The sequence below is a fragment of the Trachypithecus francoisi genome, unplaced genomic scaffold, assembly GCF_009764315.1.
Source record: "Trachypithecus francoisi isolate TF-2019V2 unplaced genomic scaffold, Tfra_2.0 Lachesis_group15, whole genome shotgun sequence".
Classification (NCBI taxonomy): domain Eukaryota; kingdom Metazoa; phylum Chordata; class Mammalia; order Primates; family Cercopithecidae; genus Trachypithecus; species Trachypithecus francoisi.
Window position 1 is genome coordinate 84,336,592 of NW_022681460.1, and position 20,280 is coordinate 84,356,871.

A 20,280-nucleotide genomic window follows, 5' to 3' on the forward strand; every position below is an offset into this window, starting at 1 on the left:
AGCGTGGGTCTACATACAGGAAGATGTGTAATAAAAACATAATTTTGGTGCTACTTTCAAAATTCATGCTATTAAGAAGGATGCTGTTTTCAAAGCTAAAAAGATCATGAAATGACTAACTTACATATCAGACATTGGATAGTTCCTTACTATTGAGGTGGTATAGTTTCTATGTAGTAAATCTCTTCAAATATTAACTGAAAAATCAGTGAAGTCATTTTCCCCTTTGTGATTCCAACTTCATTTTGTTTATTCTGAAGATAATTAATATTTTAATTGCAAAAGAAATTATAGCATTGGAAAATTTTCTCTATATGGAGAATAACAATGAATCAAATTTACCAATTAGGGAACCATTTCAGGAATTGTTGGATGGTGAATTTTTCTGCAGTAACTATGCTTCAGTTGCAATGCAGTATGCCCAGAAACAATCCATTTCAACTTCCGAATGTTTGATTTGGAAAATTTGTTTGATGAGTATTCAGTTAAATACTTGGACACAAGCTCTTTCCAGAAGGTCACATCTCTACCATTTATCTTGGAATGTTTCTGAAGACATTCTACTCATTTTATTAACTCTATATACTTCTGTTTTTGGATCTCCAATATGATTATAGACAATATCAACACAGAAGGCTTTGATTTAGACTCTAAAGTTTAGAGCTTTTGATCTTGACATGCCTTAAATTGGGCTTCCAGTCAAAATTGAGGTCACTTCTCCTTTCAAATGGCAAGTTCTCTTGAATGAGTGCATAGTGGAGTTGTAGAAACTGAAAGGCAATAGTAGCTTTCACTTTACATTACACCTTCTCCAATACAATCTTTTCCATGCTCATCGATCTGAAACCATGAACCTATATTCACTTATTTGGAACACACCAGTTGCTAATGAGACATTCCTTTCCTCTTCTATTGATTTTACAGCCAAATAGAAGCAGCTCAGTCCAACACATCCAAGGTGCTTGGGCTGTACCTTCATTTAACACAGGAATCTGTCCAGTAAATTTACAGAGAAAATGCCTTTATGTTAAAGCCAAATAACTGAGTTAGACTAACATCTTGTACTTCAAAGTCCTGTAGCCTTGCAGTCATTCTGAGGCTATTGTCTATCATGTGCAAACTCAATTGTCTCAAACCACAGGTCTTTAACTGACATCCAGACTTCTGTTCCAACAGGGCATTCAGCTGGTGTAGCAATTTCTGAGTCAGGTGTCGGTACCGCTATCATCTTGATAGTGACTGGGACTCAGTAGTAACCACCCTTCTTGGGCCTGCCCTCACCTCACCTCACGAAACCCAATCTCAGAGCCCCAGGAAACAAAGCAAAGAGAGAGACCCAGGGAGCGGGAGCCTTCCTGGATGGATGTCTCTGCAGAGCCACCAAGATCATATTGCCCTCATCAGGGTCAGCTTGGAGCTGAAGGGCTCAAAAAGCATTTTGATATTTGATTGCGTATTATTTCATACTGTGATTTCAGAGTTTTGTGTGCACATATTGTTTCTTCAGTAAGTCTAATGCTTTATAAGCATAGCAACCACATCTGACATTTCTGTATCTCACACATTGTGTGCTTGGACAACTCTGCCTGGAATATTCTTCCCCCATTGCTCACATGTCTAATATAGTGCTTTGTGTTGTGTCAAAACCTAATGAACATTTGTTGAATATTTAACATGTGCTGATTTTAGGTTAGTAAATGTCTTTTTGATAATTGATGATTTTTGTTATACCTGGAGATTGAACACTTTGAAAGCAGTCTTAGAGAATGCATTTCAATTATTCTCTTTCACCTCTTCCTTCTGTGCCCAGGACAAAACTCTGCATGGATTAAGGACTTGGCAAATATCACGGATGAAGCAACAGGCAGATTTCAGGCACACATAAGCAAACTGAATTTTTAATCCCTCAATCAGGACATGTGGTCTAATTTTGGAGCATTTTATGTATATGCCAAACAACCTGAGAAATGTAGCTTGAATACATGAAGACTAATAGAGATAGTAGGAAAATATGTTTGTCATCAGAACTGTTTCAGAAATCCAAAACACCAACCTACCTATTCCACCACTTCAGGTGATCCAAAAAGACTGGGAGTAAACATGTTTCAAGTGGTTCAATGTGTTGTAATTTATATCTATGCATTTCAGATGTTAATTGAAACAAAGGTGGGTTAAACTATTGAATGGTTGTTCTTTCTCATAAACACATTTAAATAATACTTTTCTACATGTATTATTATATCCTTTTCTGATCTTTTTCAAGGATCTATTTTATAGATGATTGCTATGGTCTTCCTTATATTAATTATACAAATTTGTTTGTAGATCTAATAACCAAGATTTGATGACAACAAATTTTTCTTCATATAACAGTTATCTCAGCCTTCTCAGCTGTGCTTCAATAACCTGGTGTAACCCATTTACCATTTCAGAGTTTTGCAATAGAGGATAAATATAGCAACATGTTATATATTATTTTCAAAATTGTATTTTAATTGCTTTACTGGGACAATTATTGGTAACTTTGAAAAAGAGTTAAAAAAATCAGACATTAACAAATGCTCCAGGATTTCCATAGTTTCATACTAGCTGGTAATGCCCTAGCCAATCCTTGTTACCTCTTATTTGAACTATGGCAACAGCTTCCTAATGAGTCCCTTGCATTTAGTCTCTCATTGTTCTGGTACATTCTATATTGTGTGTTCTATTTATCTTTATGAATAAAATTTTGACCAGGTTGTTTTTGTCTTCAAAGGTTTTAATAGTACCTATTTGTTACTAAATTTGGAACAAATCTTAGCCTCTTGTGCAATGCTCAATATCCATCCTTCCTTCCTTTGTCCCTCTCTCCCTCCCTCCCTCCCTCCCTCCCTCCCTTCTTTCTTTCTTTCTTTTCTTTCTTTTCTTTTTTTTTTTTTTGAGACAGAGTCTCGCTCTGTTACCTAGGCTGGAGTGCAGTGGCTCCAGCTAGGCTCACTGCAAGCTCCTCCTCCCAAGTTCACTTAGGTCATTCTCCTGCCTCAGCCTACCGAGTAGGTGGGACTATAGGCACCCTTCACTACACCCGGCTAATTTTTTGTATTTTTAGTAGAGGTGGGATTTTACCATGTTAGCCAGGGTGGTCTCGATCTCCTGACCTCATGATCCACCTGCCTCAGCCTTGCAAAGTGGCTAGGAGCCACCACGCCCCCTCCTCCCCTCCCCTCTCTCTTTCCTTTCTTCTAAAATCTGGTAATGTCTTCATTTCTCCCTCACTTTTGAAGGGCAGTTCTGCTGGATATAGCATTCTTGATTGTCAGATATTTTTGTTCTTTCAGTACTTTAAATATATCAGCTCAATGCTTTCTGGTCTCCAAAGTTACTGATGAGAAATCTGCTGATAATCTGATTGGGGATCCCTTGTATGTATGAGTCACTTCTGTCTTGCTGCTTTCAAGATTCTCATTTTGTCTTTGGCTTTCTACAATTTGATTATAGTGTGTCTTAGTGTGGGTCTCTTTGAATTCATTCTCTCAGAGTCTGTCGAGCTTCTTGGATCTTTTTATTCATATCTTTCTCCAAATGTGGGAAGTTTTCTGCCATTATTTCTTCAAATAATCTCTCTTCTCCTTCTGAGACTCCCACAATGCATGTGTTGGACACTTGATGGTGTTCCTAAGGCTCTATTCAATTTTCTTTACTGTTTTTTGTTGTTGTTCTGCAGACTGAATAATTTCAACTGTCCTGTCTTCCAGTTTTCCGTTTCTTTTTTCTACATGCCTGAATTGGTCTTTGAGTCCTCCTATAAAATATTCATTTCAGTTATTGTAATTTTCAGCTCCAGTTATTTTAGGTTTTCTATCTTTGTATTGATATTTCTACTTTGTTTTGGTTTTTGATTTTCTTCACATCTTCCTTTATTTTCTTCAGCATCTGTAAAACCATTGTTTTGAAGTCTGTGTTTAGTAGGTCTGTCATGCGGTCTTTTTCAGGGATGATTTATTTTCCCTCTCCTTTGAGTGAGTCATATTTTCCTGTTTCTTTGTATGATTTGTGATTTTTCTGGTTGATAACTAGACATTTGAATCTTATCACATAGTTACTCTGGGAATCAGATTCTCTGGGTTTGCTATGTTTGTTTTATTGTTGTTGTTGTAAGATGTTTGTGTTGAGGATCAGCTTGAGATGTAAATTTAAGGTCTTCTTAGGCCTTTTATGAGCCTGTGCCTTTCCCTGGGCATGTATGGCAACTTTCTAAATTTTCCTGTATATTTAATTGCTTTTATGTATCTTTTTCCTTAAATGTCTCACTACCCAAAGGAGAAAAAGAGAAAAATAAATAAATAAATAAGGTACTAGATCTTTAAATCTCCTGGAAGCCACTTCAGCCAGAGAGAGGGCCTGCAAAAATGGTGTGTGTGTGTGTGTGTGTGTGTGTGTGTGTGTGTATACACAATAGCTGCTTGCCTTTGTGTTTGTACTTCCATGATCAGAAGCAGCAATTAGTGATCAGAACACAGATTTCATATATTTGAAAGACAAGGTCATTATTGTCCACCTTGTTCCCATATGCTGCCTGAAAGCTGCTTTAGGAACACAGACACGGCAGCCTGTCACAGGGACAGGGGATGAGGAATTGGTAACCACTATTGAGCTAAGAGCTTAAATGAACTGAAATTAAATGTAAGTTATGTTCCAAGCATTCCTCTGGAAGTTGCAAGCACTAGAGCTCCAAAATAGCAATATCAGACAGATTTCAACCGTGCAATTGTTATCTAGGTGGGGGAGAAAAATTCCCTGCTCTGCTATCTTCCTAGGATCCCCCTACCTCTAAATTAAATTTTTTTGAGATGGAGTCTCCCTCTTGTTGCCTAGGATGGAGTGCAATGGCATGATCTCTGCTCACCACAACCTCCGCCTCCCAAGATCAAGAGATTCTTCTACCTCAGGCTCTCGAGTAGCTGGGATTATAGGCACGTGCCCAGCTAATTTTGTATTTTTAGTAGAGACGGGGTTTCTCCATGTTGGTCAGGCTGCTCTCGAACTCCTGACCTCAGGCGATCCACCCACCTTGGGCTCCCAAAGTGTTGGGATTACAGGCATGAGCCACCGCACCTGGCCCCCCTAAAGTTTTTTTTTTTTTTTTTTGAGACAGGGTTCAGGGTTTTGCTCTGTTGCCCAGGTTGGAATGCAGTGAAACTTACTGTAGCCTCAAACTCCCAAGTTCAAGCAGTCCTCCCACCTCAGCCTCCCAAATATCTGCGACTACAGGCACACACCACTATGCCTGGCAATTTTTTTTTTTTTTTCATTTTTTTGTAGAGAGATGGTCTTCCTTTGTTGCCCAGGCTGGTCTCAAACTCCTAGGCTCAAGCAATCCTTCCTCCTTCTACTCCCAAAGTGCTGGAATTATAGGCATGAGCAACCACACCCACCCCAAAATATTTTTTAATGCCTCTCTTCTGTTAGACATAAGTTTAGTAAACAAGATATGTAAGTCATTGACCCATGATATCCACAGGATGCTGCAGACATTATAAGATGGACACATAAGTGGAAATATGATTATAGATTATGATAAATGCTATGAAGAAAAAGTATGTGATCTGGTATCTTATCCTACAGTAGACTGCTACAACCAATTTTACTCAAGTATGGGATTCCTCTGAACTCCTTTCTTGTCTTAATCCTTCTCTTCTAATTATTGTTATTTAGAATTTATTTTTGCATATATCAAATAATAAGTTTAGGCAACTATCATTCAGGATTTTCATAAAAGCTAAGATTGATTTACAAAGATTTTCTTTCTCCAATAAACATATATCAGATTTGGCCAGACCCCAGTACAAGAAAGACTTAGCTGCTTGGCCAAGAACAACTCTATCTACGTTGTGGCAAATATTGGGGACAAGAAGCCATGCAATACCAGTGATCCTCAGTGTCCCCCTGATGGCCGTTACCAATACAACACTGATGTGGTATTTGATTCTCAAGGAAAACTGGTAGCACGCTACCATAAGGTAAAATTAATTTGCAAATAATCCAATTAGTTAATATCTAAGGAAATAAAGCGGGCAAGGAGAAAAATACTTTATTGATAATGATCAGCGTACTTTAGAAATCAAGTAGAGGCAAAGCATAGAAAGTAATGATAAAGTGTGGAAAGCTCCTATAAAGAGGCTTAAGGGGTTCCATGTGCATGTAAGAACACAGGAGTGTGTTTTTAGGAGTGTGTAGGAGTCAGAAAGTACTACATGCATTATGTTGCACAATGTTGCCTTTTGGACTTTGTCTTTTTTTTTTTTTTTGAGACGGAGTCTTGCTCTGTCGCCCGGGCTGGAGTGCAGTGGCCGGATCTCAGCTCACTGCAAGCTCCGCCTCCCGAGCTTCTCCGCCATTCTCCTGCCTCAGCCTCCCGAGTAGCTGGGACTACAGGCGCCCGCCACCTCGCCCGGCTAGTTTTTTGTATTTTTTAGTAGAGACGGGGTTTCACCGTGTTCGCCAGGATGGTCTCGATCTCCTGACCTCGTGATTCGCCCGTCTCGGCCTCCCACAGTGCTGGGATTACAGGCTTGAGCCACCGCGCCCGGCCGGACTTTGTCTTTTTAAAGACATACCCCGGCAATGGGTCTAGGCTAGAATGAAAAACTGCTTACCACATAAACTCTGTCTTGAGGAGAATGGAGCAAACAAAGTTCCTTGCCAAGGAAAACAGTGAAGTATACTTGGCAAATAGAAGTAATTATTTTACTTCCATGTCTTATAAGACTCCAAAGGGTCTTTATAGATAAAGATACCCATGTACACATCTGTAATGTAGAGACTGAACCAAAGGCTCAGTTTAGCCAGAATGGCCTCTGGTTCTCTAAAGCAAACTCTTTTCCCATGAAAACAGTGATCATAGATTAAATTGACTCTAAGATGTGAGGTTGCACTTTTTCCGACACTGTGATGTCCAGATCAACTTCCTACAAGAATTTTTTTCTCTTTATCTTCTGTTTATTGCAGCAAAACCTTTTCATGGGTGAAGAGCAATTCAATGTACCCAAGGAGCCTGAGATCGTGACTTTCAATACCAGCTTTGGAAGTTTTGGCATTTTCACATGCTTTGATATACTCTTCCACGATCCTGCTGTTACCTTGGTGAAAGATTTCCACGTGGACACCATACTATTCCCAACAGCTTGGATGAATGTTTTGCCACATTTGTCAGCTGTTGAATTCCATTCAGCTTGGGCTATGGGCATGAGGGTCAATTTTCTTGCATCCAACATACATTACCCCTCAAAGAAAATGACAGGTAATGTGTGATCTTAAAGATATGCAGGCTGATGTAATCAGAAAAGAAAAAAAAAACATGTTTTTCTAGCTAATGCATACTCCTTAAACATACAATGTTTTCCAGCTTTTAATTTTTGAACATCTAGTTTTTAATATGCTATAGAATCAAACTCAGTCTAAATTGTTTTGTAGATTTATTTGGTTTTATTTATCTTGATTTTTTTTTCAAAATATATGACTTCTTACATACATCTCTCCTTTCTTGTCTTCTTGGTGTCATACTTTAATTGATTTCCTCTCACTTCTCTGTCTTTATCAGCATGTTTTACTGAAATTAATAAAACATATAACTTGGAGTAAAATGTGAATATGAGTTTAAAACAGTAATAACAATCATGAAATCCCTTTTTACTTTCCCATTTCAAATGATATTTTCAACTTATTACTTCCAGGAAGTGGCATCTATGCACCCAGTTCTTCAAGAGCATTTCATTACGATATGAAGACAAAAGAGGGAAAACTCCTCTTCTCACAACTGGAATCCCACCCATCCCACTCTGTAGTTGTGAATTGGACTTCCTATGCCAGCAGTATAGAACCGCTCTCGTCAGGAAACCAGGAATTTAAGGGCACTGTCTTTTTCGATGAATTCACTTTCGTGAAGCTCGCAGGAGTTGCAGGAAATTACACAGTTTGTCAGAAAGATCTCTGCTGTCATCTGACCTACAAGATGTCTGACAACCTAGCAGATGAAGTGTATGCCCTAGGGGCATTTGATGGACTGCACACTGTGGAAGGGCGCTATTATCTACAGGTAATATTTTAATGTCAGAAGAGTTACTGGATAAAACAAAGACACTCAGTTAAATATACATTTTAGATAGATAATGAATGATTTTTTAGTATAAGCATATCCCGCTTTTGGGGATTTATGCATCCTAAAACTTTGTTGTTTACCTGAAATTCAACTTGAGCTGGAAAGCCTATAAATATAGGCTAAATTTATTTGCTGCATCTTTTTTTCTTTTTTTTTTTGCGACAGAGTCTCACTCTGTAGCCCAAGCTGGAGTGCAGTGGCACACAATTCTCATGCCTCCGCCTCCCAAGTAGCTGGGACTACAGGCAAGTGCCGCCATGCCTGGTTAATTTTTTTTTTTTTTTTTGTATTTTAGTAGAGACTGAGTTTCACTGTATTGGCCAGGGCGGTCTTGAACTCCCTGAGCTCAGGCGATCCGCCCACCTTAGCCTCCCAAAGTGTTGAGATTACAGGGATGAGCCACCATGCCTGGCCTATTTGCTGAATCTTGAAATCTTAGATGTCAGTTCAATTTTTTTTTTTTTTTTTTTTAAGACGGAGTCTCGCTCTGTCACCCAGGCTGTAGTGCAGTGGCCGGATCTCAGCTCACTGCTAGCTCCGCCGCCCGGTTTTACGTCATTCTCCTGCCTCAGCCTCCCGAGTAGCTGGGAATACAGGCGCCCGCCACCTCGCCCGGCTAGTTTTTTTGTATTTTTTAGTAGAGACGAGGTTTCACCGTATTAGCCAGGATGGTCTCAATCTCCTGACCTCGTGATCCGCCCGTCTCGGCCTCCCAAAGTGCTGGGATTACAGGCTTGAGCCACCGCGCCCGGCTGTCAGTTCAATTTTAAGCTGACTGGGGAAAGGCAGAACATTTACTTACAATAGCAGTATTAAAAATAAATATTTAAATTACAGATAATTATAACAGTTCATTGAAAACCTGTTTTATTTCCTCCTGAACAAACCATTTTCCCTATATTTTCACAAATGCCTATCTTGCTTTATAAAGAGTTTGATACGCTAAGTATATCCTGGACATGAATGGAGTTGACCACCAAGATTGTTCAATGGAATGATTTGTTGCTGCAAAGATCCAATCTCTCACGCTCACAAGTGGCCTCCGTGGTCCTCTAATTCTACTCTTCTCTTCCTTGGTCTGGCCCTCATCTTATCTGACTTAACAGAGCTTCCTGCTGACAGTCTGACAATCTCATCTCCATCCAGTCAGTTCCCTACACTGTAGTTACAGAAATCACAAAAAGCTGTTTTTGATTATAATACTGTCTGGCTTAAAATTCTTCACTGACTTCTAATTGACAAATCAAATTTCTTAACATGAAAGACACACGAAGTCTAGATGTGTGGTCCCTTCCTATTCTCTATCCTCTAATTTCACTTCTACTTACATATATCCTGGTCTTCTGCAATATTGAGATATTTTCCTATTTCCTATTTGCCAGCACCTGCAGAACCTCGAGGTGTGTGCACAGATTGTTTGGTCCTTTATCCATGGCGAGCCCCACCTACTCATTTTCATAGCACTTTTCAGGTGTTTTCTTCACCAAGGAGCCTGCCTGGATATTTCTCAAGGAGCTACTCCTACCTCCCTAGCTGAGTTAAGTACCTCCTTTGTGTGCTCCCAGAACACCATATGCTTAGCTTTATCAAAGACATATTATGTCACAGTATTCACATACTTATTTGAGACTGAGAACCCCTTAAGTGCTGAAATTATGCCAACTGCACAGTATTTTGTTTGCTCTATGATGACTACTCTATCAATACTTGTTCATTTTAGCAAGTGAAGGCCTACTATATGCCAGGTATTTATTTAGTGTTAATGATATGAAGATAAATAAGCATAGATTCTCCTCTTGAGGAATTAGTAATGGACAAAGACATTTGAACAGATAACTTCAGCATAGGTTGGCATGTGATAGTCCGTAGAATGCACATTTTGCCACAGGAGTACTAAAGAGCTCCACTTAGATTAATTTGGGAATGCAGGGAAGTTTCTGGAGCTGATGCTATTATCCAGGTGAAAAAGAGGAGGAGGGGATTCTTTGTGATGTGAAGAGCATGAACAAGGGTGTGGATGCAGGCAGGAGCAGGGTCTGCAGGGAAAATCAAGCAGGTCAGTGCTACTAAGGCATAGCTTGAGAAGCTGGGATTGGTGGGAAATAAGCCTGGAGGCAACATCCTGTCCTGCAGGATCTTACCTAGCACACTTAAGATTCAGCCTTTATTCTGCAGGTGATGGTCAGCTGGTGGAAGTGGTCCAGTGAGGGAATGATGTGGTCAGATCTGCCTTTGAGCATATCATTTTTACTACTCTGTAGATGATGGAGCAAAGACCCAAAAGACTAGATTATTAAAATAGTCTTATTAAGGGTCTGGACCACGACTGGGTTTGTCGGAATAAAAGCAGAGCATGGAGTCTAGAAATATTTCGAAAACGGAACTAAGTGGCTAATTTGATGTGGAACAGGAAAGCAGAATGAAGATCTTGTCCAGAATGTGGCAGGTTTCTGGCAAGAACGGCTGGGTGGGTGAGATGCCTCTGACAGATCAGGAGGCAAGAGAGGAGCAGACTGGTTGACAGTGGGTAGAGGCTGAGTTCAGTTATAGATAAGATGGTTTTGAAGTAGTTATGAGACATTCAGCTGGACCCAGCCAGTTGGCTGTTGAATACTTCGGTTTGATGCTTAACGGAGGTACTAGAATTAGAAATACTGTTTCGAGAATCAGCAAGAGTCATTCACTCTTGTGTGCGAGTAAGCACACAAGAGTGAATGACACTAAAAAGGAGACTGTACTGACAATAAAGAACTATTGACAAGGTAGAACCTTTGGGAGCTTCGGTATTTGGGGCAGGAAAAGACAGAGGACAAGAGGCCGGGTGCGGTGGCTCAAGCCTGTAATCCCAGCACTTTGGGAGGCCGAGACGGGCAGATCACGAGGTCAGGAGATCGAGACCATCCTGGCTAACATGGTGAAACCCCGTCTCTACTAAAAAATACAAAAAACTAGCTGGGCGAGGTGGCGGGCGCCTGTAGTCCCAGCTACTCGGGAGATTGAGGCAGGAGAATGGCGTAAACCCGGGAGGCGGAGCTTGTAGTGAGCTGAGATCCGGCCACTGCACTCCAGCCTGGGCGTCAGAGACTCCGTCTCAAAAAAAAAAAAAAAAAAAAAAAAGACAGAGGACAAGAACCTGCAAATACAATTGAGAAATAAAAGAAAATTTAAAAAGAGAACATCTGGTAGATGCAAGGAAGTAGAGACTCTTGGAAGAAGGAAATCGTGAGGTGTATTAACGCAATACGTTGATCATTATTAGTATTTTTTAGCATAATTTTGGAAGAATTTTCTGAGCTCATAATGATAGCATGATGGGCAGATTATACTGGGTTGAAAAGTCAAAGGGGAGTGAATGCATTTTTTTCCCCAAGAAGTCTTATCTGAGACAAGAAGAAGAGAGGCAAGACAAGGGCTTAACAGAGGCTCATGGTCAGGAGAAATGTGTGTGTGTGTGTGTGTGTGTGTGTGTTTATGTTTCTCAACAAATGAGAGAGCCTTGATTGCCTTTGTAGGTCTAGGAGAAAGAGCTACAAAAGAAAAAATATATAAAATATGAGAGGAATTGGGCCAGGTGCGGTGGCCTGTAATCCCAGCACTTTGGGAGGTCAAGGCGGGCAGATCACCTGAGATCAGGAGTTCGTGACCAGCCTGTCCAACATGGTGAAACCCTGTCTCTACTAAAAATACAAAAATTAGCCAGGCATGGTGGCAGGCACCTGCAATCCCAGCTACTTGGGAGGTCGAGGCAGGAGAATTGCTTGATCCTGGGAGATAGAGGTTGTAGTGAGCTGAAATTGTGCCACTGCACTCCAGCCTAGGCAAAAGAGTGAGACTCTGTCTCAAAATAAAATAAAATAAAATAAAATAAAGGAGGAATCAATACTCTTACTCAGTGTTCCAAGGTGCTGGAGGAAAGGGGGAAAAATAGTATCATGAACACAGGTACAAAATGTCCAACAAGTGGACATTAAATGAATTATATGGTATATTATATGGTATATTAACACATGTAGCCTTATATATGTGACATACCTGTGGTATTATATTGCTATATAAATTTTTATAATTGAAGTATAAATTGTGATGTATTATTTTTAAGTTAAAAAAGGTTGGTCACTAAACAAGAGGGTAATCTCTTAGCTCTTCTTCCCTCCTTTTCCTTCCTGCCTCCTCTACCTTTTCCTACCTTTTTGCCTCCCCCAGAGTCTTAGCTCTACCTAAAGAGAGTTGTGGGAAGTTCTTTCTTAGTGTTGTGAGGTAGGTTAGCTTTGTCAAGTAAAACCAAGCTTTCTGTTTATCTTGCTAGATGGTGATATTCCATTTAAACGATTGGTACCAGTTATGTTTTGGAATCTTTCTATTTCAAGATAATAATACATATTACTTGATATTACCAGCAGAGTCTGGGAAAATACCCAGAATCAAGCATATTAATATATCTATTGGAAAACATGGGACTATTCATCTTAAATAGCTTGAATAAAAATGTTATAGCCTTATGTTAATTCAAGTTAGGTCTTAATGCCAATGTGCCAGTGGGTTACAAAAATCCTTTATTTTCAGAGGATTTTGGATTTTGGTATTGAAGATAAGGAATTTTGGTATAATATTGTATTTATAATTTTTCATAGTCTAACTGTGATGATATATTATGATTGAAAAATCTTGATTATCACCAAAAGCCACCTCCAATCCAAGTGAAGAGAAACAAAGAGAGGTAAAAGTGAAATAAACCCCTATCTTGCCACACAGATTTTCTAAGCATTCTATAGTGAATATGCATAATTTTGTTTATATCAATGTCATTACAAACTTATTGCTTTTATATTTTTTCTTTGTTTTTCCTAAAGTTATTAATTGCCTTATTTTTTAAAATTTAGTTAATTTTCTTTGACTTTTTGTTAAAACCCCAAATCTTCCAACGGCATCTCAGAATAATTTTCCCACAGTATCATTTTCATAAGATTATCTCGAGCTAAAAATAATAACCTTTCTCTGCACTGGTTTCCCTCTAGTCCTTCTGCACAGCTGTCATATTGAGATTTCCTTTACTGTCATCCTAGGAATGCTCTCTTAGCTATTTCCTTGCTTTGGGTTCTCTGTTTTTCTCCTTCTACCTTTATTTGCTCCTTTCTCCTGTTGGAGTCAACGCTGTCTAGTTACGTTGCTCTAATCTGAACTGGCTGCTCTCCATGCCTTGTACATGATAGGAGTCATCCTGGAATCTCCCTTTGTCCTCGTGGTAAAGATTTTTTTTTACCACTTCCCGGTGTGGATTTCCTGTTTTCTGTTCCCCGTCTTCCTTCTTTTGGGCTTGTGCCCTCTTTCTTCTTGTTAACAGTTTCCGGAAAGAGAGTGATTGGGATGCAAGATTTTTGAGACTTACCAGTCTGAAAGTGCCTTTCCTCTTAAATTTAGTTAAGTATTTCCCTGGGCATGGAACTCAAAGGTGGTTATAACTTTTCTTCAGGGTTGTGAATGTATTATATCCTCACATCTTATGTTGCTATTGGGAATTCTGAAGTTCTTCTGATTCTTGATTCTCTGTATGCGTATTCCTCATTCTGCACCTTCCCCAGAATGCATGCAGTTTCTTCCTTTCCATTTTCTTTTTCTCTTTTTCTGAAACTCTTATTATTGGGATCTTTTGCCTCTTGCATTGGTGCTCTAATTTTCCAACACTTTCTCTACTATTTTTTACTACTTTATTTTTCCCCTCTACTTTCTGAGAGATTTCCTCCTCTTGATCTTCCAAATCTTGTACTGAATCTTTTATTTTTGTTAACATGCTCATAATTTCCAAGAACTCTTTTTTCTTGTCTTCTGAGTTTTACTTTTTCTTCAACACTTGTTGTTTTGCGCATGTATTATTTTTTCTTCTCCCTCTGAGGCTATTTAGAAAACTTTTCATTGAAACTCCTTCCCCCTGCTTCCTTTAAGTTGCTTTTATCTGCTTTTTTATTTGCTTTTTCATGCAATAAGTTTTTCTCACATATCTGATAACTCTTGGGGATTACCAAAAACTCATAGAAAATTCTGAGCATGTGAGTAACACTTGTCAATTTTGAGCTTCATGATAGAATGACCTAGCTGGACCTTTTGCTGGGGGGAAATCTAAGGTAAGTGTCTTTAGAGACTTCCTCTTGAAATGGTCATGTCTTGCAGTTTTCAAGATTCTTCTAATTTCCATCTTGAATCAGTTGTCTAGTTTAGGAAATAAAAATACAGGATCTCCAGGTAAATTTGAAGTTCAGATAAGCTTTTTTTTTGGTTGAGACAGTCTCTCTCTGTTGCCAAGGCTAGAGTGCAATGGCACGATCTCCACTCACTGCAACCTCTGCCTTCTGGGTTCAAACAATTCTCCTGCCTCAACCTCCCCAGTAGCTGGGATTAGAGGTGCATGCCACCACACCCAGCTAATTTTTTGTATGTCTGGTACAGATGGCGTTTCACTATGTTGGCCAGGCTGGTCTCGAACTCTTGACCTCAAGTGATCCACCTGCCTCGGCCTCCCAAAGTGCTGGGATTACAGGCAGGAGTCACTGCTCGTAGCCCAGATAAACATTTTTTTGTTTTTCTAAAGTGTAAGAATGTCCCATTCAATATTTAAGACATACTTATACTAAAAAATTATTTGTTGCGCATCTGAACTTCAAATTTAACTGGGAGTCTTGCCCTGTGTTTTACCTGGCAACCCTATTCCTGAAAGATAACTCCCTGCTGGCAGCATTAGGGAGCCAAGTGGGGAAAATGGCCTTGCAAGGTGTGGTTGGGGGTTGAGGGGGAACGTTTTCAACATTCAGTGTTATTTATTCAGGTAATCCCCTTCAACTGTGTCTCTTAAACTTTCATCTAAAGAACATCCACTTTACCCCCTCTGGAAACATTGTCAGTTATTTACTGGAGTAGGGGAGGATCAGTTACCCAATTTTTTGGAGGACTTAGTATCCAAGGCATCCTTCACAACTTTCTGCTCATTTTTTTTTCCTTTGACTGCCACAACTTTACTCCTAGCTCTAGGTACAGAGCGGTCCCAGCGATGAAATCTTTGAGTGCTTTGCAGTGTAGATAGGGTTGATTCTCGGCTCTTTCTACTGTTAGTTTAGGACTTGGCTTTCTTAGGTCTGCTAAATCAGTTACTACTTTTTCTATCAACATCCTAGTTTTTAAAACTGTGCTGTGGTCTATCCTCCTATTTTCCAATCTTTGTGGGCTAAAAAATTAGTGTTCTTTTTGAAGGATTGTAGAAAATAAAATTGAAGCATGTGTTCATTCTACCTTTACCTGAAAGTTACTTCTATCCCATCTTAATATACTTGCACTGAAGTGATTACTTTCCACCTGCAAAGTGGAAACAATGAGACCAGTTAGTGGCTACTGCTTTAGTTAAGCAAGAAATGAAGGTGACTTGGAATATGCCGTACAGATGGCATTAAATGAATATGGATCTCCTTTTGGAAACTTTTCATCTGCATGGTGAGATGACTCACATACTTAGATTTTATATTCAATAGCTACATACTATAGTGGAAAAAAAACTTAATGGAGAAGGTTTTCAGTTCTTGCACAGATATAGAGGATATGACTTTTCCAGATTACAGGGGTTGCCTCTAGGTCAACTCTGGGGTTCATTGCAACTCTGAAGCTCTTTTACTGTGTGAAACAGGCAATAAGATACGATTTACACAGGTGCCTAAATTAAACCTTTAAACACATTTTAAATTCTTGATAATTAAAATCATTAGTAACTTGAGAATATTGAAGATATAGTTGTTCATGGCTATAGGCCAAGGATCTGATTGCTTTTACGTGGCTAATCTTTTTGACAGTGAATTGCAGGAGGCACTGGGGCTTAAAGTCCTTTATTTTTATTATTAGTTGTATTAATTATTCCGCAATAAGCTGGATGACTCTAATGAAGAAGTAACATTATTTTACCAAATAAAGTGGCATAGGCATTTTTCTAGATCAAGAGAATAGTTCAGTTGACTTTCTCATGTTTTTTTTAAGAGCATCTAGCATTTTATTTAATTATTTTATTCTATTTTTTAATCTTTAAAATTTACCCTAGCTTTATTGTCATTAATGAATGAAAATTATATATCTTTACAGTGTATGATGTGATATTTTGATATGTGTATACACCATGAAATGATTAAATCAAGCAAATTAACAAATCCCACATGACTTTCTTATGACTTACTGGTTTTCATGACTTCCCTAGATTTGTACCTTGTTAAAGTGTAAAACAACTAATTTAAACACTTGCGGTGACTCAGTTGAAACAGCTTCTACCAGGTTTGAAATGTTCTCCCTCAGTGGCACTTTCGGAACCCAGTATGTCTTTCCTGAGGTGTTGCTGAGTGAAAATCGGCTTGCACCTGGAGAATTTCAGGTAAGAATCTTTGAATATTGCCAATTAGTTTCATGTAAGAGGAAGCACTTTTTGATATAAAAACCTGCTCAAATGCTTACAAATATCATAAAAATTTCCATTTGTAAAGGGCTAGATTGTCCTTGGGGATCATGAAGGACATTGAGCAGGCTGCATTTCTTGACTGGGAATTCTTAACATAGTAATTAGTGTGTCCTTGAGAATAAAAAGATATATATCTTATTTTGGGGATTATACAGAGTTTAAGATCTTCCAAGTAGAAAGAAGATTCAACGAGAGTAGTTTCAGAACCAATCCCACTGGAGCCCATTAGGATCACTGGGAAGTGATGGCCTAGGGAAGTTGAAAGGAGTCCCTCTCATCGAGTGAGTCAAGGCTCTGTGTGACGGTAGCAGGAAAAGAGACAAGGAAAAGCTGAAAAAGAGAGAATTCGACAGTGGCTGATGTTGGCAAAAAAGCAAAAACTTTTTAAAGTTCAGAAATAATCCCTTGCTGCACATGTGCTCTGCCCAGCCACATTCTTCTGCTGACTTCCTGCAAGTTCTCCTCTCACTCCCTGTTCCTGGTAGAAACCACTGCTGGAGTGAGGGAGGACAATGGAATGATGAGGTGGTTGTGGTGAGCAAGAGACAGGAGATGACAGATGCTCAGTTCAAACCCCTCTTAGTCAATTGCTTCAGGCCATTGTGAGGAGCAATTGTGGGGAGCATTTATTTTGTCTGAGAGGACTAGGTTTCTCTTCTGTATACTGCCAAATCCACTGGTTTGTGTTTATTAACTCTTACGGCGCCTCCAAAAGTAAGTAAAGTAGAAGATATTGATTACAGTCATCTCAATAATAAATGAATCAGTGCCAGTTTCATAGCTCCAATTTTTCTCATACTCGGCAACATTTCAAATTTTTCTAATACAACACAATTTGGCCAGCATTTTTGTTTCTTCATTGTGTTATAGTAAATTTTTAAAGTGAGTTATGGGATTGTATAACTTGAATGTAGCCTTTGCCTACTTTTTTGTTTTAATCAGGTGTCAACTGATGGACGCTTGTTTAGTCTGAAGCCAACATCCGGACCTGTCTTAACAGTAACTCTGTTTGGGAGGTTGTATGAGAAAGACCGGGCATCAAATGCTTCATCAGGGCTCACAGCACTAGCAAGAAGAATAATGCTAATAGTTATAGCACCTATTGTATACTCATTAAGTTGGTAGAATATTGACATTTTCTGTTTTTTACTTGGGATAATTTAAAAAATGATGGATAAGAAAAGAAAGACTGTTCTGGGTTAATATTGTTCTCTAGTATAAGTGAATTACTGGTTTCTCTTTATTTAGACAAACACACACACACACCAGATAATATCAGCTTCATAAATTATCTGTTAATGTAGATTTTATAAAAAACTGTATTTGAACATTGGTCTTTCTTGGAAGTGAGCTAATTATATCAAATAAATATTACAAATCTTTTATGCAGAAGAAATAAAAACTACGGGTAAAAAACATATCAGAACTATCATAAAATTTACTTGCAAGAAGGCTGCTCTTGTTACCACTTTTATTACAATACATATCACTTATTCAGCTCTGTTGAAAATTTCCAAAGATTTTATTTGTTTGCTCTTTTAGTTTTTTACCTAAACAATGAATTTTGATTCTCTTGTGGTTTGAATAATGTCTCCCAAAAATTTACATGTTGAAGTACCTCAGAATGTGATTGTATTTGGAGACAGGGTCTTTAAAGAGGTAACATAAGGTCATTAGGATGGACCCTAATTCAATATGACTGGTGTTCATAAAAGAAGAGGTGAGTAGGGCACAACAGGCACAAAGGGAGACCGTATGAAGACACAAAGGAAAGACAACTCTTTACAAGCTAAGGAGAGAGGCCCTCAGAAGAAACCAACCCTGCCAACAACTTGATCTTGGATTTCCAGCCTCCAAAACTGTGAGAAATACATTTCTGTTGTTTAAGTCACCCAGTTCATGGTACTTTGTTAGGCAGCCCTGGCAAACGAATCAAAGACCATTCCTGTTCCTCTCTCCACCACTACTGTTTTCTACCATAATCTGAAGCTTCAACAAAAGGCTTACCTGGTAAGAATATTCAGCCGGTCTGGGTTCCCAAGATTCCAACAGATACTCTTAGAGAAGGATTGCTGATGGATTGATAGTGAAACCATTAGATCATTGAATTCTTCTGGAATTAGAAAATCAGAGAGTCCCATTTTAAGAAATTAGGTATTTAATCTAGCATTATGTGTTCTATTTTAGTAACAGCAGAATCTCTTGACATTACACAATTCAGTGAAACAAAGAACATCATTTAAGCCAAAACATCTCGCAAAGTGACTAATAGACTCTGAGCACTAATATCATAGTACTGTGATGATGGAAAATTACATAGCACCAATAGCAGCCATGCACTGTGCAAAGCATGTCCTTCTGCACAGGACAGCAAGGCACTTGCAGCAGTGATCTATGCCAGCAAAACATCATTTTGAGACAAACATTTTTGTGGCAGATGTTTTTCCTAAAAAGTACTATATCATCCAAGAAATATTTGAGTAAAATCCCTTGTGCTTTTGGGTGACATTAACTGATATTTGCTTTTTTTCAAGACCTAATAGAAAATAAGAAAACCCATAATGTATTTAGAAACAGAAATCCACAGAGCAAGTCTCCATACTCTCATATAATTTCAATGTAAAACAGAAAACATATTGATGTGTTGGTGATAGGCTTGAATTATTAAAAACTTCAAAAGAATTCTAAATGTTTCTTTTCTGCTCAACATTGACAACTATGGTAGGTCTCCCTTGTGGTGTAATGAATTGCCCCCAAACTAATATCTTAAAACAACAAAGATTTATTACCTTATAGAGTTTCTGAGGGTCAGGATCCGGGACTGGCTTAGTGGAGTTGTTCTGAATCAGGGCCTTTGTAAAGTTGTAGTTAACTTGTCCCCAGGGCTGCCATCATCTCAAGGCTCGGATAGGGCTGGAGAAAATCTGTTTCTCAGTTCACTCACGGTTGTTGCCAGGCCTCCATTCTGTAGGATGCTAGAAAAACTTTCATAAAATGTCATCTGGCTTCTCCTAGAGCAATGATACTGAGAGAGAAAGCACATGAGAGAAAGAATGAGGGAACTTGGATGTAAGCCACAGTCTTTGAAAACCTAATCACAGAAGTGATATCTCTTCTTTCACATGATATTGGTCACATGGACCAACAATGGCACAACGTGGAGAGAACAAACAGAGTTGAGAATGTCAGGAGGTGGGGCTTCATGGGGGCCATTTTGGATGCTATCACAGTGAATATATGTATTTATATTTACATATGTATATATTGCAATGTAATTTTAAAAATAGGATTGTTTTCCTTTTCTTTTTGCTATATGTGATATGTATTTCAAAATACACTCCCAATAGTCACATCTATTAGAAAAGTACTACACTAAAAAACTTTCTATATGTTGCATAATTAAATTAAATAATGTAATAGTCTCTACTTTTGGTCAATAGTAAATTTAACTGTTTGCCTTAACTACAGTTTGTGGCAAAACCATCTCCTTTTAATATACACAAATGACTTTTTTTTTTTTTTTTTTGAGACAGAGTTTCACTCTTGTTGCCTAGGCTGGAATGCAATGGCACGATCTCAGCTCACTGCAACCTCCATCTCCTGGGTTCAAGTGATTCTCCTGCCCGAGCCTCCCAAGTAGCTGGGATTACAGGCTGGGATTATA

General features: G+C 38.7%; 1 protein-coding gene and 1 pseudogene across 4 annotated transcripts in view; one reads left to right on the plus strand and one right to left on the minus strand.

The window, feature by feature from the left end:
- VNN1 (vanin 1) overlaps positions 1-20,029 on the plus strand; it is a 39,279-nt gene extending 19,250 nt beyond the window's left edge. For 3 of the 4 annotated variants that reach the window (XM_033235432.1, XM_033235434.1, XM_033235433.1), the window contains exons 4-8: positions 5,807-5,999; positions 6,988-7,279; positions 7,713-8,074; positions 16,362-16,532; positions 17,559-20,029. In XM_033235432.1, coding sequence (XP_033091323.1) covers positions 5,807-5,999; positions 6,988-7,279; positions 7,713-8,074; positions 16,362-16,532; positions 17,559-17,741 — 1,201 coding nt within the window. In that variant the 3' untranslated portion in view covers positions 17,742-20,029. Of the gene's footprint in view, positions 1-5,806; positions 6,000-6,987; positions 7,280-7,712; positions 8,075-15,464; positions 15,614-16,361; positions 16,533-17,558 lie in introns of all 4 variants that reach the window. The other variant, XR_004442974.1, reaches the window with a different exon arrangement.
- LOC117097517 lies at positions 346-1,107 on the minus strand (annotated as a pseudogene).
- Positions 20,030-20,280: the final 251 nt, after the last annotated feature.